Below are 27,218 nucleotides of genomic sequence, written 5' to 3'. Positions count from 1 at the left end.
AAAATTAAATTTAAAAAGAATTATATTTAAATATTATTATTTATAAAATTTAATTTTATATTTATATAATATAATAAAAATAAATAAATATTATATTTTATTTAAAAATTATTTTATATTTATTATATATACTAATTAAATTTAAAAAAGTTAAAATAATAATATATAAAAAATAAATTTTAATTTTTTTAAATTTACGTAAAAAAAGTTAATTTATTTTATTTTTATATATAATATTTTATAATTTACGTAATATTAATATTTTATATTTTTTTAATTTAATTAATATTATTTTTAATACGTAAATTATAAAATTATAAAAATATATATAAAAAGTTATTTTTTTTATTTTTTTATAATAAATTATTTTAATATCTTTTTAATAAATATATTAATTTTAAATATAAATTATTTTTATTATAAATATATTTATAATATTTAAAATTTTAAAAAGATTATATTATTTATATATATAATAATATTAAATTTAATAAATCAATTTAAATAATTATAAATATATTTAAATATTTAAAACTTTAATATTAATATTTAATTTAATATTAAATATAATATATATATTTAAAAATATATTAAAATAATTTATTATAAATAAACTCTTTTATATATTACTTTTATAATTTTATAATTTATATATTAATATGTTTAATTATAATTTTATTATTTTAATTATAATTTTATATTTAAATTTAATATATAAAATTAAAAAATTAAAAAATTAATTTTTAAAATTATTAATTTATTTATTTAATAATTTTATAATTTTATAATAATATATTAATTATAATTATATTTCAATTAAAAAAATATTAATATATATTAATTTATTATATATTATTAATTATTAAATTATTATTTTATTATTAAAAAATGTGCGCGTCTTTATTTTTTATAACGATTGCGGGGAATTCTCTTTCTCGGATAAGCTTATGCTGGCCCAAGACACCAAGCCCTTGGCACAGTATGTATATAATGACAGGTTTGCCACCGCTCTAGCTCACTAGGAGAACGACATGGCCCCCCCTTACCATTCCGTCTGGTGTGATCATCCAACCTATCTCTGATTAAACGTCGTTACGCAACGCGGAAATGGAAGGAAAACGCACCGACGATCAATGCATCCAAGGATCCAAACAAAAACGGATCGAAGAGCTTGAGAACTCGACACCACTCGACACCGTTCGCAACGATGAAGCAATTCGAGTGCTAACTACCTATCAAGGCGACCAGACATGGACCGAACTGGAGGAGAAGAAGCTCGTACGAAAGATAGACCGCAGGCTTCTTTCTATAGTTGTGACAACGTACGGTCTTCAGTATTACGATAAGGCCATGCTTTCACAGGCTGTAAGTCGGGCCGTTTCATGAAGCTCGATATGATGAACTGATGCATGTAGGCTTTGTTCGGCTTAATTGAGGATTTGCATCTCAACACTGGAATACGATACTCGTTTTCCTCAGCCATCTTCTACCTTGGGTTCATTTGCGGTGCGTACCCAGCAATCTTAATGGCACAGCGATATCCAATCGAGAGAGTAATGTTCGGTATTGTTTGTCTCTGGGGAGTTTGTCTCCTGACCACAGCCGGCTGTGCAACGTACCAGGGCCTATACACGCAGCGATTCTTCCTTGGCATGTTGGAGAGTGGTGTTAGCCCGGCCTGGATGTTAGTCGTTGGAAGGTATATATTTTGCAACAGACCGCCATTCTCAATACTGACCGGTAATTAGCTGGTATAAAAAGCAGGAGCAGGCGTTTCGAATGGGGTGAGTACTATCTTAGGCACCTGGCAGTTTTTATCACGCTGAATTATATTTCAGAGCTTGGTATTGCGCAACCGGCTACGTGTCGATTATTTCGCCTGTGATTAACTACGGCCTGGGACATATCACCGGATCACTATCTCCCTGGAGGTATATGTATCTTGTAGCTGGCCTGATTACAATCGCTTGGTCGTTCGTCATTCTGTTTCTGATGCCTCCAGAACCGGTTCGTGCGAAGCGTTTCTCAGATCGCGTAGGTCTACATTCAAAACCCTACTTCCTCATGCCTCAAGCAAGACTGACACTTCCGTTACTAATAGGAACGCTACATCGCCGTGGCACGAATGCGAAGTAATAACTCTGGCATCCGCAATACCCATTTCAAGCGCCAGCAGCTCTTGGAGCTCGTTTCCGATGCTAAATTCTGGCTCATCTTTGCAATAGCATTTCTGGTCTTGGTTGCCAATGGACCAGTCTCGACTTTCACGCCGATTATTATATCTGACTTAGGGTTCTCTGGGCTTAACTCACTTCTCCTTGTCATGCCTGCTGGGGCGATTATTGGCACAATCGAGCTCATGGTGCCATTCGTTACGATGAAGTTCCCCGGCTCTCGTTGCTATTTAGTAGCTGTCACGGTATCATTGACGCTGTTAGCAAGCCTTTTGCTATGGCAGCTTCCAACATCCGCTGTTGGTGGCCGACTCTTTGCAGTGTATATCTTAGCAAGCTATGGAGGCGGTTATGCAGTTTTAATGGGTCTCCAAATCGCGAATACAGCTGGGTGAGAATTTACAGAGCTATGGTGCATCAAGTAAGATGCATGCTGACTGTTATAGCTATACTAAACGTTCGCTTGGGTCAAGTGGAATATTTGTGGGTTACTGTCTAGGTATTATACGTGTGGTCAAATTGTACCACGAAACGCTAATTGTAGTGGTAGGTAACTTTCTCGGTCCGCTTGTTTTCAAGGCGGAGGAGGCGCCGCACTACACCACAGGCTGGATCACTACTATTGCAACTTCTGCTGTAGCTGTTGTGCTGACCTTCGTGTACCGATGCTTGTGCGCGTGGGAGAATCGACGTCGCGATAAGACCGGGGAAATGGAAGCGTTCCAGCACGCTTATAACGACGACTTAACGGACAAAAGGAATCCACAGTTTAGGTATACCCTTTGAGAACACCTACTCTGATATGCGCCTTTTCTTCTGTGCTTAGTTGAAACTTTAGCATTACAGTATGGCTTGTCCGCCAGGTTGCTACATTCTTCGTACCACGTATGACGGCACACTATTAGCGGGGTTTTCAAATAGGATGCGAAATTTCCCAACTGTAGCCGTCTTTGTGAATGAAGTCTTTGGTGCAATAGGCTTGTCTTGAAAATTTAGAGGGCTTGTGCGAAGTTGAGCTGTTCTTATTTAAAGGACCCGGCGTTATCTTTATTCGAACATAGGTTGGACAACCTGACTTCGTAAAAACGATGCGCTATCAACCTATGCTGAACACCAGGACTGGGAAAGTTTCACAGATTTCCCTGCGGGCAAGTTACGTTCAGCGATGCGAGTCTGGCTTCTAGACCAATTAAACCACCCAAGCCGCCGAAACTAGGGCCGGCATCTTCGTCAAGCAGTGAGTCACCTGAATAACTGCCATGCCCATTTGCTTCCAAGGCGGAGAATATCCTGATTAGCTGCCCTGCATCATACAAACCCTCGTGCTTGCCTCTCATCCGTCGGAGCAAGGCCATCGCCCTTCGCCTAGTATTGCGATCGCCGCTGCCATAGAGGATAACATACAAGGCAATAAGTGGTCCATTGTCGAGCGTGATGGCTGGGTGCCCTCCAGAGTCCAAGCGAGGACGAACTTTATTCTTCGGTTCATCGCCTGACGGATAACCAAGCAGATCAACAAGTTCTTCTGCGAGTCTAAGAATCTCGTGAAATTCTGCCTCAAATATTTGCAGTTGCCGTCTGGTGTACGTCTCCGGCATGGCCTGGACAATAAGAAACGTGCCCCTGGCATGCATCTGGTCTAACAGCCCAGATATATAGTCCACCCTATTGATCTCGCGTCGTGGAGCCTTTGGGCCGGTCATGAATTGATCTGTAACCTCTAGGATGCGCCGTCCGCGATATAGAACGTTCAGGTGTGCCTGGACCTGTTCTGGCCGAGACCAGTATTCTTTGTCACCTCGGTGGTGGAAATTTTCCCATACTCGCGCACAAAGGTGACCAGCCCATCTCAAAAACTCCGCATGGCAGTCAGGCAGGCTTTGATAGCCGTCTAAAGGAACAATTCTATCCGGAGTGATCTCATAAAGCCGCAGGGAAAGAGCAGGTTTCAGAGGTGCCCCAACCTGCCGGCCCATTTCAAGATCATTGTAGCAGCCTAGCAGCTGGCGCATCTCTGACCTTGAAATCCTCCGCTCGAATCCATCAGGGTCTGGCATTTTCTCCGACATAACATGGACGAGCATCGGCGTCGGAAGGGGCTCAAGTATCTGAACGCCCTTCTTATAATGCAAGACAACGCCCTCACGGTTCTGACGCATCGCTCAAGACAGATAAAGATGAGACAGCAGATTAGTTTAATCTCAAGTTTATCTTGAGTTGAATCCGATGAAATATGCCGATTAAGTGGCTGAATTGCCTTGACATATTGTTGCAGTGTGAACACTTGTGATGTCGTATTAATCAGGCTGGGAGGCGATGATTCCTCGTGGACCTGCAGCAGATAAGCAGATCCAAGAGCCACCAATGTATCATTAACCGCGTCATTGTAATGGACGAATCTAGGAACCAGAAACTCCCAGAATGAGCCGAGATTGGCAGTGTGTAGTGCAAGGCCCTTAAAGGCCTCTGCGCGGAAGCGATGGAAGCACTGCTGCTCAGCCGCTGGACCTTGGATATCCGGACTAGGCTGCAGTGGTAGAGGATGGTGACAGAGAGCGAGTACTGAAGCTTCGGCACGGCTTGACTAGACCTTGAGACGGCATACTTCTTAGGCAGGCCTGTAGCCGTGACATAGCCGTCGCATTTCCGTCCCGTGGAAGTGCAACGAACACAGAAGGGTCTATATTCGTCACATTTGATGCGTCGAATCCTATATTCAGGCGCGTTTCACGTGAATTCTTGGTCTTGTATCCGAGAGCTTTCCCGCTTACTTGCTATATGGTCGAGGTCAGAATTTCATAGAGCACGCAAGCGGTGTAACTTGTTCCGGCTTACCAAGTTATGCAGCCAGTTTTGACCCGTGGCTTGCGAGTCATAGCCCGCCGCTCCTCGGCGCTAAGCATGTAGTCTGCTGTGATCGGTCAGTTCAATCAGTTTCGGTGCCGCTTGATTGCGGCTTCCTTACTGTATATTTAGCAGGATACGAGCACCGGCAAGATCTGTCATCACGACGAGGAGACAATCGGTCACGTGATGATTCTCTAAGCCACAAAAGACGTAACCCACACCCTTTCTCTATATTTCCGCAGCACTTGGTATTAAAGCTTAGGATTCTAAGTGCTGACCACCTCCAATTAGCTGAAAGCACATTCATATTCCTGACTATACAGCCTTGGAGACTCGGAAATCAAACGGGGTCTGCGGGTCTAGGCTGTTTGTTGGGCCCTGAGGTGGAGACCGGGCTGGGCATCTGACAGGCTCCATAGAAAGTCGGACCCGACGGTAGTTAGTATAAGTCACGGTACTGGCAGATTTCCCAAGACGGTAGCTAAGTCTGCTCAGCCCCTGCACAGAATAGCATACGTGCAATCAAGACGCACGCCTGCAGCACAAGCCCAAGGAGATACGAGTTCAGAGGTTTCAGTAAATATGGCTTCGGCGAATCTGGGAGCAGGGCTGTAGCTAGCAAGTGTGAGAATGGGGGATGCACGCACCTAGCCATATCTTGACTTGGTCGAGTAAGGACGGCTCTGATCTTCCGGGGTTGTTAGCTGGGAAGCACTGTGTCTCGCTTGTTTCCTTCTCTTCGCTCGTCTGTCTTGCCTTCTCGGTTCATTTGTATCCTTTCTCACATTCTTCTACACCCTCGAGGGGCAAGCAGTGATCTTGAACCAACATCAAGCTCTCGCGAATAGTCTCGTTCGCCCGCACCGCTTTTGAGGCATTTCCATCAGTAGAGAACCACCTTTGTGGTATGGTGCACCCAAAACTACTCCAGAACGCGCAACGCTGTTCTTGTGAGAACGTTTCCCGGTTTTAAGCCGACTCAAGAAAGGCTGACCTTCGTAGTACCGCCACGAACGGCGTATGCATGTGGCGATCCAATTTCCCGGCCTTCCGAGTAGAAAGTCCAATATAGAATGCTGGCCCAACGATTGATATTGACTCCACGGACCATTGAGATCATCTCCAGGGATCATCACCCGGACTGTTGTTTAGACGCCCTGGTCGAAGGTGTAAATGGGAAGCTTGTCTGTGTTGATGTTTACCGTCGGTAATATGGAACATGAAGCCCTGCCATGAATCACGGATGAAACTACCGACGGGTCAACAGTCCTGAAGCCTTGGTCGTGGAGGAACGCCTGAACCTCGCCGCCGCCCCCCATCCCCCAAAAAATGATTCTGATTGGCAGACCAGATGCCCTAAAGTAATGGGATCATATTGTTGGGCGCCATAGTGTTCGTCCGGTGCTGAACGATGACATCTACAGGCTGTGAAGCAATGGTAGAAGTTCGAACTAAGAAGTAGGACGGAGTTTGTTGTCTGCAGACAGAAGCCGGAGTTCAGGTATGCCGACTCTATTAAACACTAATCAGTCAACCAAAGGAGACTTAAAATCGACGAGACTGTACGTATGGAAATTCAGAAGCCTGCACCTGCGTAATTGTATTCCATACAGTATTATACCTTCAAACGCGGAGGCCAAGTGAATAGATAGACTTCAGTATCCGGGTGCATGAAATTCAAAAGCTAGCAAATATATGAAAATCAGTCCGCCTCAACTCATCTAATATTGATCGTTCGCCGACACTTCAATGAGGCTGACATTACTAGCATTCTCCACCGTTGGTGAGCCCGAAACATCAAGGCCTAAACCTGGATCCTGTAACCCAATTTTTTCAGCTTAGCGACCACTTCAACTGGATGGGAATAGCGCGGCTTCCTAGAAAATCTAGATTAAAGCCTAGCAGGCCAAGAAATTCGACCCATGTCATGCTAGAACCATTTGAAGGACTGTCGGCAAGCTGGCTTGACCTGGCAGCTACTGTCTCCTGTAATAACTCATAACAGTCCTTAATTGTGTCCAACAATGCATCCAACACCACATTCCGAGGACTGTGAGAGTTAGATTCGGTAGCATCAATTTTTGCTAGCATCGCGGAGAGGATGATGTAGCGTTTACAGCTCGGTCTACCGAGGGCGATGATCTGTCGGAGCTGGACACGGATGTGCCTCAGGCGATGAATAAGTGGGTGTCTGTTTGCCCTTAACAGTTCGACAAGAGGATCGACTGAAGCCTCAGTAGGTCCCCCAAGTCACCACCGAGAGGTAGACGCTCTTCTTCCTGCCAGGTGGAGATCTCTAGCCCGAGGGTGAGAACAACGTCCTGGCTAAGTGGACCTTTGAACAGGCCACTCCCTCGTACAGCAAGCAGCAAAAATCGTCCTTGACAGGAGATGGGGGACTAAAATCATCTGCCTGGGACGCAATGATCTGACAGCATTCCAGACAGGCTTTTTGCGCGAAAGAAAGCGAGGGTCTTCCCTGGCTTGGAGTGCGAACGATCGATAAACGAACAAGGAGTATCTCCGGATGTATGAGTCCATGAATCTGAAACTGAAGGTTCCTGTCGTCGAGTTTCTCACGCACATAGTCTGAAAGAAACTAGAGATTCCTCAGCAATGTGCTGTTGGTTCGCTTCCAAGTCCCGCCGTCTCTTGATGTGACAGCAAAGGGCCAACATTGTTCAATTTCCGGACTGCAATCAGGCGACAGCGCAGGAACCTTTGCAGTAAGCGCGAAATTGAGCAATTCGTAAACTCGGAATCTGGTTGAGACTCAGGCATGGCTTCGATATCGGGGTAGACGTCCTCGTCATCAAGGTTGGACGGATATCTACAATTGAAATCATCTGGTGTTATAAGAAGCGGAAGTGTTGAGTCTAAAGTTGCCATAGTCACTATCTCTAGAACTGTCCACCAAAGTTGTCGTCGCATCTCGCGCTGAAGGATCGAGAATGAAGGAAATGTGTCTGGGTCTATATGCAACCCTACTGTAAATGCAAGTTTGATAAAAGATTCGGTGTTTATAGAGGTGCAACCACCACTGAACTACATGCACCCAGCTCTTGGCCAGATCACGAATGTGCTCGGACTCTCCTCTAGGATGATGGAAAATCGAACCAATGGCCAGAACCATAGTGATTTTCCAGTCCAGACTTCCCAGCACTCTCCCGAAGATGTGCACGTCCCATCTCCAGCTTGCAAGGCGCTGGGTAGGAAGGGCCGTGCTCGCTGTACGCAGACTTCCCAAGGGCCTAAGTGATGGAGAACTCAGACAAGAGTTCAGTCAATCCTACTGGGGAAATTGTGCCGAAGACCAATAAAGGGTTGATTGATGTTCACTCAAGCACAGCACCGCGCGGGGCGTCAGACCAAGAATTTACAGATATAATTACAGTCATAGGTGGCAAGAGAATATGAGGTGCAATGGAATTCATTGTCATTCAAATATTGTGCGAGACGAGGTCTTCACTAAACAAGGTGGGTGATCGCTTCTATAACTACGAACAGATCCACTAAAGCGTACCTTGTTTATGGCACGACTTCTAGGCTGTTGCAGTATGTGGAGGAAGACGCCACACACTGAGAGGTTTCTAATCCCTGCTGCGAGCTTTGTTTTAATGGCATGAACGTAGTAGTTATCGCCCGCCGCGTGAATGAGATTAGGGACATGATGGGCAAGAGGACGACTTGACTGTCCTGTTTTCCGGCACGAGGGAAACCTCTCTATATCCAATGAAGGGTTACTCACCTATTATTTTATAGCTGCGTATGTAAACGAAACATATAAAAAGCTGAGTGTTGGTTCTTCCAAGTATCCTTAGTTCCAAGGGAGAAATCTTCAATCCATCAAGATCAAAATACTTCTCTATTTCGTGAAAGGCCCTGAGAGCAGAGACACGGACCAAAGTATGCACCAGTCGACGAGCATAATATCCTTACGTGGGCGAAGCTGGCTATGATACCGGAAGATGTGCCATCGCGAGTGACGACGCAAGGGAGATGCTTTCGCTGGAGTGCGGACTTTTCGGGGTAATAAGCCGGCAGCTAGATGTTGGGATAAGAACCGCCTGAGCTACAGCAATGGGGTAGACGGCCGGCAGCAGTTCACCAAGAGGATTTGAGCATCTCTGCTGTAGAGAAGCATGAAGAAGACATAGGTCGACTCTAACATCTCCCTTTCACCAACTGGAACGGGTTACTGGCTTTTATTGTGCCTCGCCACCCCTGCTTCGACCTCCGCTTTCCTTCATCATTCACCATTGGGCAGGGCTAAATCGGGATGTTAAGATGTCGGCATTTGATGGATCAGGCTCCACCCCGTGGAGTAGGGTCTGGTGGTCGAGTGGCCCACTCAACTGGTTAGACTGGAGTAACACATGCAACACAAACACCTGGTCCGGTATCAGCTGTTCAGCAGGTTACTTTCCCAGATGTATAGATAGATCACACGAAAGGTTCGTGCCCCGGAGTCGCCTGGGTCTTTCCACTTAGATGTGATCAATTCTTCTCGCTATGACTCGCGTCGTTATCCAAAGCTCTATTGAAAATGACGTTTCTTATGGCCCAACATTACTCCTGAGTCCTATATCCGAGCTCGATGTGTGAGCCGATATGTCGTCCTCGGTCGATCGTCTATACTGAATATCCTCACCCGATAGTGTGGGGTGTCCATCCACTGTCTGTGTTACAACAGTTGTCTTTTGGATCCCGTTCAAGGTTTCTAACTGCTGCCCGTGTTCCCGTTTGAGGTCTAGGTTCTCATGGCTACCGAGTTCTATATGTGTCGTGTGATGGCCTCTATAGGGGAGGTTTGCCCCACGTGTGATATTCGCGATGAAATTGTTGTGGTTCTGCGCCGGTGCGCTGCTATGGCTGCCCTTGGTCCTGCCTCCGGTCGACGACCTGTGGCCAATGCCGGAGGACTGCGGCTGGGTGCTGATGTTCGAGGCTCGTACAACCTTCTTGATCAGGTCGGCCATGTTCATCTCGATATGGAGCTTCCCGGCGTACGCAACTGATTGAAACTGAAGGTATCTGGTAGATTTATGAGTGTTGGCTCCAGACGAGTTGATAGGTTACACTCACAATAAGTCATTTGGCATAGACATCATGCCGATCAGAACCACCTAGCAAGGTGTGTTAGATATATTTAATCGACTTGCAGGCCAAGGTGGGGTAGACTGACATCCAAGCCAACTGATATCCCTATCATCGCCATGTTAAACTTGTATAATGGTACATATTTGGTAAGGCCATTGGCGATTAGTCGATGTCGGACCAGGTGGATGAAGTAGAAGTTCAGCGATGCATCGACGAGCAGGAAGATGCATTTCTCGATGCGGTCCCAGATGGAGTTGATGTGGATCCATGTGTCGTTGATTTCGAGCCGAGCCGGTATCCAGATGATGAAAACGCTGACATTGATGGCAGCCATAATGGCAAAGACTGACCACTTCAACATTTGGGCGTGACTCTTCACCAATATTAATAGCGATAAGCGATTGACGATGATTTGCACAATTAGTTGCGACTGGAACACCCAGAGAACCACTGTCTCGCCTGTTAGCTGGCACTGGCCATATGTGAAGCGGGAGCGAACGTTGCCATTCCATTTGACGTGGAAGAGGCTATCATCGAGACTCACAAATGAAAAACCATAACCAGAAACTATCAGAGCACACATTAGCTATCATATTGGCCAACACGAAAATACCAATATATCTGACGGCCTACCTGGCTTCGATTATATCCCGAAGGTAGAGAAAGCTGATCAGACCAAAAGTATTGTTGGCAAGCCAGTGCCCCCAGATCATGATCACATAAATGGTTGCTCGGTGGGATCGTTTCCAGCACTGCAAACACTGTCGGGCCGCCGTCCCCGCGGAGCAGACGGCCATCGCGATCGTGAAGCCGAAGAATAGACTCGCAATCATGACGGAGTGCTCCGACATGTCCTGCTTGTGGAAATGGTCCGGCACGAGAAAGCCGCCCATGTTTGCAGTTGTGTGTTGTTCGTATGCACGGTAGTAGTGATCGAAAGGGTTGAGTCGACGAGCGAGTTGCCAGACACTCCGGTCGGAGGGCACAAAAAGTCGACGCGAGCTGGTTTACATCGACCAAGTTGAGCATGAGGTCGCCGGCCGGGAAGGAGAACGCTCAGTCGGTAGTTACATGGTCGACGTAGGATAGTCCATAGGCATCTCCAGTATATGATGAGTCTAACAGAGGTCACACAAGAGGACGTGCGACTCAGATATCTGGGTTCCTTTCCTCCATAGTCATGGCGCAGCGGACTAACTGCCCGCGCGGTCATGAGACTAGTCGCGGTCGACAAAAGTTTAGGCCCTTTGATTGTCAATTTGTCAAAGGGACGTTTGTTCAAGGGCCAGCATAATTAAGTTTGGCGGACTGGTGATCTTCCATGCCGTTTTGGCGTCTGCGAGTCATGACTCAACGCCCATACCAGAATCCTGTTGGGGAGCAAGCCGCTAGCGAGGCTCTAAGCTCTATTCAGAGACGGTCCAGGGGAGCACGACCACACACTTGCCAGGGGCCTCAAACCAAGCCTGACTTTCCCAGCTCTGGGACCATTTCCCCAGGGTTCTACTCACGCCGTAGCCTTTAATCTCCCCTCACGGTGTTGGGCTGTCACTGCCCGATCCTTGAAACGGGTTGTCCTAAGGCGACCTACGTTTGCCTCTTTTAAGCTAACGAGGCGGCAAAGTACCGTACATAGTAACTACAGAGTGGTAAGTCCTCAGCTACCCTCCCTCTCAACTTTACTAGAGTTCCCGCCGCCTCGGAACCAGGAGCCACCACAATCCGATCTCCGAATCGGAGAATAATCCGATTTAAAGTCATGGAACAAACTTAGTAGCATAAAGTACTTGACCTTGTGTTTAGAATAGAGCACCTCCAACACTGGCTGTACATGGCACGACAAATTGTTAGTTATCAAGTATCCTTCTGGCTGGAGCCCGAACGATGAGTCCAGCTTGCGAAAAAAGTGCCGCTTTTCGGAGGGCTGCAGCTCTCGGACCCCTAGGGATGCCAATAGCTAGTGTAAAGCTCCTGGTTACCAGGGGTAGTCTGCAAAAATTTAGCTAGCGCATCCATGCATGGGACAAAAGTCCCTTATCATAACACACAGAAGCAAAAAGGAGCCAACTGATTTTCCTGAAGTCCCATCAAGCACAGGGAGTCTTGTGTCGGAGTCGCGGACAAGAAAATGTAACTCTCGCGCGGAGTTCCTACAGTATACCAACTTACAGTACAGATCGGCATTTAGCGATTATACCGCTCACTAGGCACCGCCGCTTGGAGACAACCCGTCAGATTAAGGTTGCGAAGCGGGTTGTGGGTGAACGCGTTCCCCTACTTCGGGACCCTTAGCCTGGCCTCTAGTCTAGGACTAGTTTCTGATTTCGGGACAGTTCCGACACGCTTTAGTGGTCGCCGAACTGGGTTCAGCTCGCCGAATGGAAAATGGGCAGTCCCGTCTGGGGAAGGGGGAGCCTTGAGTTCTCACTTAGTGACAATTCTTTCTTTTTTTTTTTCCCAACGGCGGAAATACTCGAGTGACCTCCCAGGGCATCTACTGGCAAGCCAGGCAAGCCAGGATGGTATTCTGGCGGCGAAGATCTAGTCATGTTCAAATCACATGTGAGACTCAGATCTAGATGTGGCTGGCGGCAAGTATATTCTGAGTGAAGCATAGTGCTGCAGAGGACTAGTGGCAGTTCCGTTCTCGTGGTTGCCACAGGCATTCAGGTATCCGTATCGGTGATTCCCTCAGGTACTATCCGCCGGCCCTCGATACCAACCCGAACACGCATGTAGTAGAGGTTTGGGGTCCCGTCTCTGCATAACCAGCTGTGCCATAGCTCCCTAGCACAATTCCAAGGCCGCAGAAGCTAGCAATCCACAGTCTCCTGGCGTTCTTCCCCCAACGCCTCCTCACTTGTTATCGCACACACCAGTCGTTAGGCAACAGCAATTGTAGGTCTGTAGTATAGGGTACTTCCATCTATCCCGCGTCAGATCTTGCATGAAGCAGGTACTACCGCTACCGTACCTGGGGACCTACGATGCTTAGGTCGAGTCTCTAAGCATGCGAACCTCGGCCTTGTAACGGTGCTCTATCTCGAAAGCTATGTAGACTTGCGCAAGCTTATTGTGTTGATATACCATCCAATATAAACGTCCTGTCACGTAGGTAGAGGTTGTTGGAGTCGATGTGCTTAACTTGGTGCGCCTCACTGGAGACGTCGACGACTCATGAGGGCGACTCGGGCGTGTTGCCGGAGAGCCAGAATTGCCCAAGGAGGCTGAAGAGGAGGAAGGGTGCCCGGTAGTACTCGCCCATCTGGGACTCGAGCTCTTCGACGCTGAACTCCCAGAGGTGCGATGACACCGGCGTTTTTCATCATCAAATTCAGCCGCCCGCTAGAGGCACGCAGTAACCTGGTCACAGGCACACGAACGCTCTGCAGATGGAAAAACCTGAATTGAAGTAGCTGTGCCTTGAACGGAAGTATGCCTGCGTGCACGCGCACGGCCTCCTCGAAACCACGCAACCCTAGGAAAAGGCTGGCGCATGTAAAGGCAAGTGCACGTGTTCTCTCCAGGCCCACTTCCCACGAGTTGGCTTTTCGGTAAGACGACCTTACCCTCGTAAGTGCTCTCGGCACCATAAATCTTCAAAGCGTGCAAGATGGTCGGGCCGCTGTCGCCCGGACCCTTCCGTTCTCCGGCTTGCAGGTGTCGGCATATGAAGACTGACCATGGACATTGGGTGTCATGTTGGCCAACATACGATTATGCGCTGCTGCACCCTGGAGAGGCACGGCATAGCAATACGTTGATATCGACGAGGTGTTTGAACCCAGGATTGGGCAACTTTCTGATCCATCATGCATGCTGTGCAACCGGGTAATGGTATTGCTGACGCCAAGTTCCGCGTGGGGCCCGCAACACGGATCACGCAGATGGCCTCGGGAGTCAATACATACATGTCGTTTTCCGTCTATTTCGATATTGCTTCGGTGGCCTTCACTCTTTGTCGATGAAAATTGGCTGGAAGCTCTCTTGGAGGAGGAAAGGTTTCCGCTGCTCTAGGTCCAAGATCATCTGTCCGAATAAACCATTGGCCCATGTGAACCTATGACTTGTCAGCTCCATACTTTCCTATAACTGCGGCAAAGGCCGCCACATACCATTGTCTAGTCCATCTGCTGGCACTGAAGCTATCGACGCTCTCGTGGATCAGACCCAGGCCGTCGGTGCTCTGCACCAACTCTTTCAAACTCCTGATGATCTCGCCATCGTTATCAGTGGTCATGATGGCCATGATGGCCGCCATCGGCCAGGCGGCGCCTGGTCTGATGTGTGGACTGCCAACCGTGTTGATGACAGGGCCGGAGCAATACCAAGGATTCTTCCGGCTCAGCACAAACTCCCTCGTGTTTTTGTAGATCTCATCGTCCTTCTCCAGGAAGCCAAGGAACGGCGCAGACAGGAGCGAGGGGATATTGGCGTCGTCCATGAGGATCCTTCCTCCGAAGCCGTCGACCTCGTACGCGTACATTCTCTTTCCGTGCGGCCCAGTGACGATACCATAGTCCTTGATTGCTTCCCGCACCTCATCGGCCATGTCTCGCATCTGCTGGGCCAGTCCTTTGGGCGCGTTGGGGAGCCGTTCCATGATGTCCGCCGTCGAGTTGAGATACCGCGCCATCATCATGTTTCCCGGAATTAGTAGATCGAAAGTGGCCGAGTCATCACTTGGCCGAAAGGGTGATCGGATGAGGCCGGTATCGTTTATGGGATTGCCCATGCCATTGTTCCCCAGCGTCCCGAATGCCGACATGGTCTGGGACTGGAACGTGTACGCTGGCTTGAGCCATTCACCACCTGGCCCATAGCTAGGCTGCCTCATGGCTTCCGACGCAGCCATGATAGACTGAATGGCGTAGATCCATTGAAACTTGCCGAAGAAGCTCACGTCACCGGTCGCAGTGTAGTAGTCATGAGACAGCTGCAAGAAACCCCCGAAGTCGTCCAACTCAAAGTTGCAGGTAAAGCTAGCCGACCAATGTTGGCATCAGACACGATTTGAGAACGGCGTAGATTATTGGATATATATGAACTTACACGAACTTGCGATCGTATGGGGGTGTGACGCTGTAAACGCCGCCACTGCCGCCGGCCGGCATATTGGCCTCGACTGGGGGGTGAAAGGCGTTGCAATACGGACTGACGACCAGATACCGAGCCTGGAGGTTGATGACGCCACGGAATACGGATGCGATGTCATCAGACGCACTCTTCATTACGGCCTTGTACGGTGCAATCTGATTCGCGCTATCTCTCACCCACATGGCGTTGATGTCGCCGGTAATCACGAAGCAGAGCTCTTCCTCGGTGTTGTTGGCGGCGACGCCCCTCCACTTGATGGCCGTGTCGAGGGTGTTGGGGAACGTGTTCTCAAAGAGCCGGAACAGGTCGGGGTCCCAAATTTGGCCCTTGAGCCGCTGGATCGCATCTTCGACGCCGGTCGAGTTGAAGGTCCGGCACGCCGGTTCCGGCCGCATGGAGCTCAGCCGGAACGCGCCTTCGGAGGCCGGCTCATGGTACGTTCTCGAGTAGTCGGCGTAGTTGGGGCATGATGCGGCGGCCGATGTGGCGGCGAGACACGCTGCAGCCGCAAACAGCGATTTGGCATAGCTCCGGGGCATTGGTTCGGTTCGCATCGAGTTCCGCGGCTGGAGCCCTGCAGGTGAGGCTGATCGCAGGCGATGCCCGAGCTCTTCCACGAGCCTCGGGTTGTTGGAGAAGCCTGCAGTTGGTCCTCGTCGCAGCTTCGGGATCTTTGAGGGTCGAGATCGTGGCCTTTACGGATAACCATGTGCCGCATCCTCGGGGTTGCAGTCGACAAGCGCGTCGGACCCCTTGGAAAATAGGCTTAATCGGGGAGTAGTTGCTTGGCATAGGGGGCCAGCGGCTTCTCCAGCACGGTCTAACTACAACTTCTCGAGGCGTTAAGGCGCATACGTCCAATCCGATGGTACTGTAGGACCCTTGGCCCCTGGTTGATTCGCGCAGGGGTGTTGCCGTGTTCAGTGCCGTCACTACCTAGGACCAATCATGGACAGCCTTGAAGTCCTCCTGGGCAAGCTTGGGGAAGACCGGCAAGAAACTTGTAGTTTAGGTACAGGCCGAGTTGAACAACGGCATTGACTGCAGTGGGCACATTTAGCCAGTTATCGGGAATGATGATTCTTGTCCATAACCAGCAGGCCGGATGCAGCCTTGTGGCGCTCTTAGCAGGCGCAGACTTGACACGGCCGAGCGTGGCATGGTCTACGCAGCAAGTCGGATCCAAGCGGCCTTGGAGACAAGAAGGCCGACGTGAGAGATGCTACAGCAACGAACTAAACATGGCCGGGTTGAACAAGGTCCCACCATGGTAGAGAAACATGGGCCAAGTTAGGCTTGTTGGCAGCAGATGACCTGGCTCGATAGGTGCCTATAGCACATTGGATCCCGGTAAAGGGAAGTAGATACCTTTCCACAAACGTCGAGTCCAGTGACGATGAGTCTGTTTACGATGGTGAGTTATCTGTCCATTGACGGAAGCCGGAAGCGCAATTCCGACTGCGATCATGGCCAGATGAGCGACATGATCCGGGTACGGCTGGCGTACGGCCGCCTAGTCACGTTTGTGTAGAGAGGAAAGGGTCCGAACCAGTCCACTTATAACACTACCTTATGCCTGCATCGGTGAACTTGAACTTGCATGGAATGAGGCTGCTCAGGGCGAGGATGCGTTATGGTAGCACAACACGGATTGGTTTGCCGGTACGCAAAGCTCGTTCACCTGGAGTCCACGGAGTACTACTAGGGAGACGCAGACGTTGTTGCTCTGCCCCTCTCTAGATCTGGACTCCTCGACGGGACGCACCTCTGAAACTGATGCTGGAGCTTGCATTGTGCCCCTGGCATACACCGACGAGGTTGAGAATTCACGGCGATCGAATTGGAGCAGGTACCTAGGTAGACCGGAGCACTGAAACGGGAATAAAAAGACGCGCCCCCCCCCCCCCCCCCCCCGTCGTCGTGCATCGTGATTCGCGATTCCGAGCTTCTGGGCGAGTGGACAGGGGAGGGGGCCCTGGCAGCCCCGGTAGCCCCGGTAGCCCCGGTAGCCCTGCCCCGTCAGGCCAGTTAGCGGGGGGTGGTAAGCTGCCGGCTGCCCCTCAAGACCCCATGGCGAACGTCATAGGCAGGCTTATCGGCCTGATCGGGGCGGGTCTCGTCTCTCTTATCGAGGCTGTAGCGCTGTTTTCCCCCCCATAACTTATTGGATGGGATGTGCATGAGGGATTTGAAGGAAACGAGTCTCCGCCGCCCAGCGCCCGGATCCTCGGATGCGCGCACTCGGCGAGTCAGAAAAATAAGTGCGTCGAGGTAAACACCACTCCAGCCTCTGCTCTGTCGCGGGCCTGCATCCAATCCCTTCGACTGGTGCTGAGGCCTAAGGCTTGAGGCTGTGGAGAAGCTGCAAAACTCTGTTCTTCCCCATCTCACTCCTGCTTTTCTCGCCCTCGCCCTCGCATTGCGCAGTGGGATATTCGCTTCTTCTCGCCGGCCATATCCTCCTGCCGCGCCTGATCTGATCCAATGCGAAGTCTCCGGTCGCCTGCCACTGCTTCTGCTTGAGACACCGCAGCTTCCGTGCCACCAGCCAGCCAGCCGCCTCGGGTATTGATAGGTATAGGTATAGGTATAGGTATAGGTATAGGCACAGAGGAAGACAAGACAACGAGCGCCGCCGCCTGTCCGCAGAGAGCCCGTCGAGCTCCTGAGCTCTTCGCCGTCCACGCACCAAACGAACACCCACACACACACACACACACACATACACACAACCATGACCATCTTCGACGCCCACGACCTGATCGTCCGCGACCTCGCCGCCAATGGCGACAATGCTACCGACTACGTGATAGGCAATGTCCACTTCAACCTCACCACCCTGAACCACTGGAACTACACCATCTTTGGCAATGGCACCATCTCCAACGGTTCCTGGTGCTTTCTCACCTTTGAGCCCTACGTCCCACAGCTCCTGTACCCCAACGGCACCTTCATCAACGGCACCTGGTGCTATACGCCCGTCAAGCACATTGGCGTGCGAGGCGGCGTCGGCGTGGCCTTTGCCTGCCTGTTCGGCCTGTCCCTCGTCCCGACCTTGATCAACCTGGCCAAGCATGGCAAGCTGTACCTGCCCGCCGAAAAGAGGTTCTACCCCATTGGCAGGCGTTGGCAATGGTACTGGGCCATCCTCGTCGCCGTCGCCGCCATGATTGGCTTGTTCACCGGCATCGACGTGGACCGTTACTACATCGCCTCGCTGCCCATCGTCCTCAACAGCTTCTTCTGGTTCCTCCTGCAGATGGGCGCCATGGCCCTGGTCTGGGAATCTGTTCGCCACTGGGGAAGCTGGATGGAGAGGCAGTACATCGACCCCAACCCCTTTGTGCTGCAGCAGACCGACAGGAGGGGCATGTTCGAGCTCTGGCTGCCCATCGTCTTCTACATGTGGCTGTGGCTCAATTTTTTCCTCATTGTGCCGCGCAACTGGGGGAACCTCGAGCTCCAACGCGACCCTGACCAGTCCGCCATGTTTGCCGAGCCGACCGCGACGGATTCCCGGTTCAAGGCCGCCACCTTCTGTCTGCTTGCTTGCTGGCTGACCACGCTCGTGTCGCTGTGGCACTCTATTCGCCACTACGAAGAGCGCAGTCGCGGGCTCTTCAACCGCGTTATTGGTGGCCTTGGCTACATGCCGTTTCGTTTTGTCCTCATGCTGCCCATCGCTTTGGGCCTCGTGGCTTACCAGGGCCTGGCAGCCTGGGATTTCTCCGTCTCCCCCCTGAAGCAGGACACCAACTTCGTGGCCATGTATGTGGGTGGCTACGTGCCAGCCTTGCTGCTCATTATTATCCTCAACGTCTCCGGCTTTATGCGCCCCAACGAGGACAAGGCCCTGATCCAGCAGCGCAGGGAGCGTGGCGCCGCCATCGATGCCGAGATGGGCATTGCACGCAAGCCAGCGTGGTGGAGGCGCGTCAATGGCGATCGGGGAGCCAGCAACATGAGAGACCTCATCATGCGCAATGTTCGGGAGGTGGGTGGCAGGAATACCAACGACCAGAACGTCGATGCAGTAGTCGACAGGAGGGCTCGCGAAGCAGACACAACCGCCAGCCCTGCCCCGATCGAGATGAACGAAATGAGACGCGCCAACAGCGGCACCAGCAGCATCAGGACCGCTCGCGCTCCTCCCCCGTACACCCCCTATACCGGTAAATCCGAAGCGCGGAGGACGGAGGTTGCCATGCAAGCTGCCGCTGGATTCTTGTTCCCCAATGCGGCACCGCCGCCCTCCTTCTCGGAATCTGTCACCACAGATGAGCCTAGAGGCCGCACTTCCAGTCAAGCACGCGCATCGAATGTGCGACCTGGTACGAGCGAGCGTAGCAACAGCACGCAAAGTAGCCAGTCGTTAAACGGGCAGCCTCAGCAGGTCCGGAGCATGTTGGATATTTAATGGCGAAGGCCTGAGCGCGGGCTTATTGCTGGCCACAGACCACTGACTGGTCTGATTATGACAGAATATCCTCTTACGCATTATGAATTTACATTGCATATGGAGTTACGGCTATCGGCAGATCTATTTGAAGGAACATAAAGCATGGCTTGGTCTTGGGACTTAAAGTCAAATGGCGGTAATCTACCATAGTGTTAAATAGTTAAAACATGAAGAATTTACTACTCCGAAATTGAAGCCGTACTTCGTTGAAGGGGATAGTTCTCAAGCAGGGGGGAAGAGGTTTCATTCGAGCGTACGAGAAGCTGGATGATGACTATGCAGAAGTATGCTGCGCTTCGTGTCGAAGCAGGTCTTTGTAACGTGGCAAACAGGCAAGTTGTCCCGTTCAACAATGCCACGCCGGTGAGACAAGTGGAGGTCATGTTTTGTAATAAAGAGCTCTCTCCTTGCATCCATACTATGCCATAGACGCCCTTTCTTCCATCTCTACGCCTACCTCGGGTACCTCAGACCCAAAGGAGATATCAGCCTTGTCTGATCTCACCAAGTCGTGAACAATGGCATTGACCCAGATCTTGGCCAACAGAACTGATGTACTTAATGGCAACGTTGTTCCACTAATTCTTGACTCGTCAAGTTCCCAGAGCCATAATTACCAGCACACTACCAACCTACACAGGCGATTCCATGAAAGATACAATGGCAGCCCTAGAACCCCTTTTCACACGTGAGGCCATCCAGACACTCGAGGAAGAGCTGGACCGCAACGGCTCGGATATCCTGATGCCGCGTTGCCGCGACGGCACTCGCGCCCGGCAGCGTAACGAGTGTCGCGGCCCAGTCAACCAGGACCCAGCGCCTGGTGAGGTGTTGAAAAGCAACAACATTCGGTTCCGCGGCGAGCGTGAATTCGAGAAGCTGAGCGGCGAGAATCGAGAGGGTGAGTACCGCTGCGTGCATCTCACCACCGTCACGCGCGAAGGCCCGGTCCTGTCCCAGGCCGAGTCGACGGCGTACCTCGCCGCATGCTTCGCCAGCTACTACCAGACGCCCGAGTTCGCGTGGGTCCGCGCCGCGCTGACGGCGCGCCACAACCAACTCCGCGATGTCGACAAGATCGTGTGCTTTGGGCTCGGCCGGCTGGACCAGACCGTAGGCGAGGATGAAGTGGTGGTGGAGATGGATTCAGATGACGAGTCGCTGGCGTACCCCAGCAACCCCATGCGCCAGCACGCCGCAGCCGTGGCTGTGGCCGAGCATCTCGAGGCGCTCAGGGGCGACGGGCACCAGGTAAGAGTGTACGCCCAGGACCCGCTGTACACCAGCACGGACAAGCACGTGGTGCCCGGTGCGGGAATAAGCATAGTCTCCGGGTTCGGGGGCAGAGCCCTCCTGCTGGTCGACGAGAATACGATCGTGATGGCGCGGCAGCCGGCGTTCCCGATCCGCGAAGTCGTGGCCGATCTTGCGCGGCCTGCGGCCATGTTCTGGACATCGATGGACGTGGGCGGCTTCAGGGACCCGCGCTCGGTCCGCACGGATCTGATGCGCGAGGACTACGACGAACAAGTGATTGAAGACGCCCGTGTGTTTACCCACACCACATTGTACATGTACAAGGCTCCTCCGCAGGCGGCTGATGACACGCTGACGCCGGGCCCGGCCGACGAGACGGCCAATGGGCCAGAACCCATGACACCCTCTGACGGCGTCTCTGATGATGCTGAGCCGGATGACTGGGATAATCTCGCCTCTGAAAACGAGCTCAGAGAGATAGATCCGGATGAGAATGAGTTCGACTTCCTTTTGGATAACTACCTTCCTGATGATGCCGAGATAGATGCGTGGAATATGGTCCGTAAGAACGAATTAAACTAGAGTTCCATTTTGTCAGTCTGAAAGGACATGACCCTCAGGCCGGTCGCAGTTTTGTAGCTGCAACAGGAGCAGTCGGCTCGACGTGATTTGCGGCTCTCTCACTTCCCGAAACTCGTCGCCCTTGTTCCGATTCCACTTTGACTTGAAATAGTAGTGCCCTCTTCATTAAAGAAGACGAGAGAAATCTTTCGTCTCTATAGGTTTCTATAGGACAGAAGACACGATTAGCGTTGTTACATTCATATACATAACATTTTGTAATTGTTCTCGATGCTGTTGACGTTGTTCCGTGTCCTAATTTTTTTTTATTTTTTTTGCTTAATCATTCTTCGACAGACTGCTCTCCGTGGATCCCGCCTACTCAAATGAGTCGATAGAGGTGTCCATATCGACCCAAGGCGTGGGGCGGTCCGATAATATACAGTGATAAGATTGATGACATGACTTCTCTTTCACGGTCCCCCGACGTCCCCTCATATTTTGAGTGGGATTACAGTTGGCCGTCCGCATGGTGGTGATCAGTGCATCTGGATGTCGAAGGCAGGCTTATGAGCAAGCCAACATAGCATACCGTTTGCCAGCATTTGTGTCGCCTGATTTCGAAACGAACAAGTGTAGCGGCCACTACACATCACGGATCATTGCTGACCCTTCAACTGTAGCCCGTCATCTCCCATGATGGCACGTCACAGAACTCCCCGGCAGCACGCCCATTACTAGATCATGATCATAACTCCCACATATAAGTTTCCGCGAAAGAATTGTTCTATTAGTATAGTGCTCGTACACTGTACCGACAAAGGCACTACACCACCCCACCGTACTGCCTCAAAATAATATAGTGCCTCCTTCAATCTACTACCGGGTACTTACGCCGCCAATTGATGTCGCAAAACTAATTCGTTCTCATTTTATAGTAGCGGGATTTGTTTCAAGTAATCTTGAACCTCGGAAAGATTTTGATTTTCTATCTACAAAAGGCAATGATTTGATATGTGAAGCTGACAAATGAATGAGGGAATGAGGTTGCAAGCAATCCCAAACGCCGCGAGCGGCTACATGATTACGCGAACGCGTCGTGGGAGAATTCACTTGAGTCACAATTTGCTCTTGTTGGCATACGCAACTTTGGATGGAGTTGGGAGGAAGATACAAGTACAGAAAAATCAGGCTTTGCCGTTGGTTGTAATGCTAACGAGAAGTACGACAGCACCCAGAAGGCATAATCAGTATCAAACAGTCCACCTCACAATGCACGCCGAGAGTAGTAGTTGCCCTCACTTCTTCGGTTGCCATTTCTCTATTGCTTTTTTTCATGAGCCGCCAACGAATTCCTCGTCATTTAAACGGCAACTGGGCCATCAGTGTGCGAACTTGAGTGGTTTTCACCCCCTACACCGTGCCTAGTAGTCGACTAATTGCCCTTCATCTGCTTGCCAGCACAGGGGCACCATTCAGATACACAGCTTTACGATGTTGTCGCCTACCTCGTCTAGTTTATTCTCCAGTATAGTCGGTGCAATGACAACTGAAGCGCTCGCGAAACCCAAAAGCCCAGCCCAAAGAGCCTCGGCTAATATTCCGCGTCCATGTTCTTCATTGACGGCAACATCTGCTACTATTCCTATCTGATCTCCGGGTATCGCCGGTCATGTCTTAGCGAAGTAGGAGGGTTCCCGCCTTGAGTCGAACTAAGGCCATAACCAAGCGACTTGTGTTGTTATTTGCTGACCATTTCATACTTTGAAAAAGGGTATCATTGCTTGTTGTGTATATGCACTTTGAAAATAAAATCAAGGCGCAATTCACGTTTCACGTTGAACTCGATTCGCGTTGGAAGACTTTATTAGAACGAAAGCTACTCATCTATCAGCTACTCATCTCCAACTAACTTGCATCTGCGATCATCTCCAACTAAATAAACAACGTAACCGTGTACCAGATTCCAACGATTGCGTGAAGCCAGAATGAAAACATAAAACGTCGGGTATCAAAGTTCCACCAGCATCCATCCATCAATCCATCCAGTCATCATCGTAGCAAAAATCCGTGGCAGGCTCTGTACAGTCTGCCAAGAGGGGAGTAGAAAGCATCGTAGTCACGTCCTCATGGGCAAGCCCGCAAGTGCAAACATGACATAATGTAGCCCGCGACCCTGTAGCCAAGTCGGGCTGTGTACCAGAGACTTTTGCCGACGAAAACCCAGGCCACCACTCATTACATTCCGCCCATCCTTGTGAACCCTTATCATCTTAGAATGAAGGGGTATCTGTTGTTGTCGTTCAGTCATCAAAAAGGAAAATCGTATATCAGCGGCTCGACCGCCCCTGTAGTATCTAGATGTCGAGGGGAAAGCCAACAGCAGCGCCACCCGAGATATACCATGAACCCATATCGATCGTAAAGGGAATTCGTGAGGTGAGATGTCCGATCCATGCAGCGAATGTATATGGCGGCGGGTATCTTCAAAAACCCACAAAAACCCAACCGAGAAATGCAAACCTGAACGCCAGCGCAATAAAGCATCATGTCCAAGCAAATGCAAAAGTCATGCCATAGAAAATCGTGGGTAACAAGACGTCAAATACGAAAAAAGAGAGGAAAAAGAAAAGGACCCAAATAAACCGGCGATCATATATCATGAGGGTTGAGTCGAGTTGACCCGGGAAAGTCGTAACAGCATGCATGTAGAATGACCGAATTGTGATCACCCTCGAAAGAAGAGTCCGGACGTAGGCGGTTGACGTAAGGGTGGGTTGCTGAGACTTAGTATGCGGTGGTTGCGTTATTCTCGCTTGTGGCCACTGCAACTAGAGCTTCGAGACGGAGCATATTATCTCTGTCTGTGCCAGTTTGCGCTTGAGGTGGAGGCTGCTGCGGTAGAGAACCCTCGTTTCGGGCGGGAAAGCCGGGGAATTGGCTGATGTTAGGATGAACCATCCTCTCTACCCGTGCCATCTTCTCCGGACGTGCTTCGCTGTGTACAGTCACAGGACCATGGTACCATCCGTGCCTCTTGTTCTCCCTGTGAGTAATCAACGGGGCCGACATGGTATGCTGGTGAAACGACCGACTGGGCGGCGCACTTGACGCACTAGTTTGCACGACGACATGGTCGTTGAAACGAACTGTTGGCGGGTTGAGCCTGACTCTATCAGCTTCGGCCTCGACGGCTCTCTGCGCCTCCTGAGCCCAGTTACTGGCACCATCTCTCGGTGGCGTGGTGTTGGAGGTGATATCAAGCCGGGTGAGGCCACGATGAAGCCCCATATCCCAATTGGCCGTACTTGGACGCTCTTCAGATACGTTCTCAGCAACGGGCTGCAGAGCCGAGTGGTGTGCGGACTCTGGGTCAATCATCATTGGCGACACATTGCGCCGTGGTGGAGATGCGGCTGGTCGGTGAGGTATCGGATCGAAAGACTCGATGCCGGGTAACCTGACAGAAGTGCTCTGGGAAGCTGGATTGGCAATAGGCAGCGGACCAGAGACCGGGCTCTGGAACTGGGATGGCGTAAGAACGTTACTCAGGCGACTACTGGCGTTGGCAGCGGCGAAATTGCTCGAGTCCGGATGCCACGTACGACGGCGCCAGGCCTCATCGGCAGCGCTCGTGATAGAGTCCCGGCGCGAGAAGATTGACGACGTAGGCGAGGCCATGACGCTGGTAGCAGGAGAAAGAGCACCGGGGTTGGAACTATTCATCGCACCCGGTCCGAAGAGTGGTCGTCCTACGTTGGCACCGTGAGGAGACTGGAAGGGATTACCAGAGGGCACACTGAGGCGACGGCCAGGAGTGCGCGATCCGGCATACATGCTATGCGAGCGTGCGTGGCCTGACGTTGGCGAGGCAATGCCAGATCCCCATTTCGGGCTGCTCTGTCCAGTCGAGAAGGTCGCGGATGTCGGGGTGCTAAAGTCGCTCGGCGACACGGGTCGGTACGAGTACTGGCTGTCTGCACCGCTGTGGTAAGACTCAAACGAAAGCCTCGAGCGAGGGTCAGCCATGACGAGGGGCGGAGGACGCCGCCGTACATCGTCACGGACGCTGAAGTTGGAGGTAATGGAGCCGATGCTGGACGTCGACAGCGATTTTCCATGGCCCCGGGCCGCGCCACCCATGCTACCGGCCGTCGAGGCGCGCGCCCTACCCGGTTGCCGCACTCGATCAGTCCTAATCTGGCGTTGGAACCTGGTGCCAGTGGCAGCCAAGGAATCCACAGGGATGTCCTCGTTTACATGGACGGTCTGCGCATGTTGGCGTAGGTTGTCCAGGCGAGAGAAGCGGCGGGAGCAGTGGCATTGGAAAGGCCGTTCTCCCGTGTGTTTTCTGTCTTAAGTCAGCGCCACTGCCCTGATGTACGACCTCTATCTAGCGAGGCGGCGTATGGCAAGCGGACATACCTGATATGCCGGGCGAGGTGCTCGCTCCGGGTGAAGCTCAGGTTGCATGGGGGGTAGTCGGTACAGTAGAACCTCTGAGACTTCTTCTTCTTGTTCGACTTGGACCCATCGGCGTTCACGCTTTCGTCGTCCGAGCCACCGTCGTCGCCATGCCCCTCGCCGTCCGAGTCATCCATGTCGACATCCTCCGAGTCACCTCTCGACCTTTTCGAGCGCTGCGAGTCCTCCCGGTGCGGGACTTTGTTCTCGTCTATACTCTCGGGGATCTGCACTGCTTGCGGGAATGGCGACGTGGGCAGCGGTCGCTGGTGGTTCTGACTGAAGGTGGCCTTGGTCGGGGTCGGGGTCGTTGGCGACGGTGGCCTTGCTGCCATCGGATCCTCCTTCTTCACCTCGATGTTGACGGGCCTGAATGTTGCCGCCATGTTGTGCTGTCAGGGATTGCTGGTCGCGAGACGGACCAGACTGCTGCGCGGGGTGCGATGGTCGAGCTGAGCGCTTTAAGTAGCCACAGCCTCACCGAACGCGCAACCAGGTGTCACTGGTGCGGACCACGTAAGGGATCTGTCTGAGACAGGGTGGGAAGAGAGAGAAGGGCGGAGGCAGGAGAGGTATGAGAAGCAGAAGGAGAAGGAGGGGGGAAAATATCAGTGTGCCGTTTCAGCTCATCCGCAGGCCTGTTCCACGCAGATAGATGCCCTGGCCCTGTCTTTCCTTTTTTTTTTTTTTTTTTCGATGGAGACTGACGAGGAAGATGGAGTTGGGACGTGATGGGCGAACGGCGCTATGGCTCCGGGACACTCGGTGGGGGGTTTCGAGGGCGCGGGCTGGCGCTTACGCTGAAGCTGGAGCTGGAGCTGGAACTGTGCAGTGCCCGAGAGGGTAGAAGAAAGCCACTTTCTACTTGAAGGGGCGGCACAGGTCAGTACGTGCGAGACGAGACGGCGGGTGAAATCTCGACGTCCAGGCGAGGCGAGATCATGGAAGAAGGCCGCGAATGTAATTATCCAAGTTGTTGGCCGGTGGGTTGACATTAGCGTCCGGACCTATTCATATCGCGGGCAAATCGTGCCTGGCAGCAAGCAGGTAAGCGGGCGATGACCAACCACCGCGAAGGCTGGGGGGGACGGGGACGGAGACCCAGATGCGGGCGGGCACTGACTGCACTGGGACGATCCAGTCGCAGCTAAGCAAATGACGACAAGCCAGCCAGCCTATTGTGTGCCGGCCGTCGAGAGAATAAATCGTACAGCGGGCGAGCCGATATTGGCAGGACAGAGAGAGATCACGAAATCGTT

The 27,218-nt window shown here is 51.1% G+C and overlaps 7 protein-coding genes across 7 annotated transcripts; 3 read left to right on the top strand and 4 right to left on the bottom strand.

Annotated features, from left to right (window-relative positions):
* Positions 1-1,107: 1,107 nt before the first annotated feature.
* Positions 1,108-2,960, top strand: JN550_010721 (uncharacterized protein; the record flags this gene model as incomplete). Its single annotated transcript, XM_049309006.1, has 7 exons — positions 1,108-1,365; positions 1,416-1,684; positions 1,749-1,784; positions 1,839-2,034; positions 2,102-2,565; positions 2,621-2,673; positions 2,725-2,960. 7 exons carry the CDS (start codon positions 1,108-1,110, stop codon positions 2,958-2,960), a joined length of 1,512 nt encoding a protein of 503 aa, XP_049167377.1.
* Positions 2,961-3,304: 344 nt separating this feature from the next.
* On the bottom strand, positions 3,305-4,333 carry JN550_010720 (uncharacterized protein; the record flags this gene model as incomplete). Its single annotated transcript, XM_049309005.1, has 1 exon — positions 3,305-4,333. One exon carries the CDS (start codon positions 4,331-4,333, stop codon positions 3,305-3,307), a length of 1,029 nt encoding a protein of 342 aa, XP_049167376.1.
* Positions 4,334-9,577: 5,244 nt separating this feature from the next.
* Positions 9,578-11,014, bottom strand: JN550_010719 (uncharacterized protein; the record flags this gene model as incomplete). Its single annotated transcript, XM_049309004.1, has 5 exons — positions 9,578-10,055; positions 10,107-10,147; positions 10,207-10,571; positions 10,666-10,688; positions 10,755-11,014. The coding sequence occupies 5 exons, from the start codon at positions 11,012-11,014 to the stop codon at positions 9,578-9,580; spliced, it is 1,167 nt and encodes a 388-aa protein (XP_049167375.1).
* Positions 11,015-14,072: 3,058 nt separating this feature from the next.
* On the bottom strand, positions 14,073-15,757 carry JN550_010718 (uncharacterized protein; the record flags this gene model as incomplete). The annotated part of the gene is made up of 3 exons (XM_049309003.1): positions 14,073-14,181; positions 14,237-15,103; positions 15,174-15,757. 3 exons carry the CDS (start codon positions 15,755-15,757, stop codon positions 14,073-14,075), a joined length of 1,560 nt encoding a protein of 519 aa, XP_049167374.1.
* A 2,195-nt stretch (positions 15,758-17,952) lies between these two features.
* Positions 17,953-19,635, top strand: JN550_010717 (uncharacterized protein; the record flags this gene model as incomplete). Its single annotated transcript, XM_049309002.1, has 1 exon — positions 17,953-19,635. The coding sequence occupies one exon, from the start codon at positions 17,953-17,955 to the stop codon at positions 19,633-19,635; it is 1,683 nt and encodes a 560-aa protein (XP_049167373.1).
* Positions 19,636-20,337: 702 nt separating this feature from the next.
* Positions 20,338-21,516, top strand: JN550_010716 (uncharacterized protein; the record flags this gene model as incomplete). The annotated part of the gene is made up of 1 exon (XM_049309001.1): positions 20,338-21,516. One exon carries the CDS (start codon positions 20,338-20,340, stop codon positions 21,514-21,516), a length of 1,179 nt encoding a protein of 392 aa, XP_049167372.1.
* A 2,766-nt stretch (positions 21,517-24,282) lies between these two features.
* On the bottom strand, positions 24,283-26,345 carry JN550_010715 (uncharacterized protein; the record flags this gene model as incomplete). The annotated part of the gene is made up of 2 exons (XM_049309000.1): positions 24,283-25,846; positions 25,921-26,345. 2 exons carry the CDS (start codon positions 26,343-26,345, stop codon positions 24,283-24,285), a joined length of 1,989 nt encoding a protein of 662 aa, XP_049167371.1.
* Between the last annotated feature and the right edge of the window lie 873 nt (positions 26,346-27,218).

The sequence above is a fragment of the Neoarthrinium moseri genome (genome assembly GCF_022829205.1).
Source record: "Neoarthrinium moseri strain CBS 164.80 chromosome Unknown scaffold57_Wmoseri_CBS_16480, whole genome shotgun sequence".
Taxonomy (NCBI): Eukaryota; Fungi; Ascomycota; class Sordariomycetes; order Amphisphaeriales; family Apiosporaceae; genus Neoarthrinium; species Neoarthrinium moseri.
This window is presented reverse-complemented; position numbering and strand designations above follow the sequence as displayed.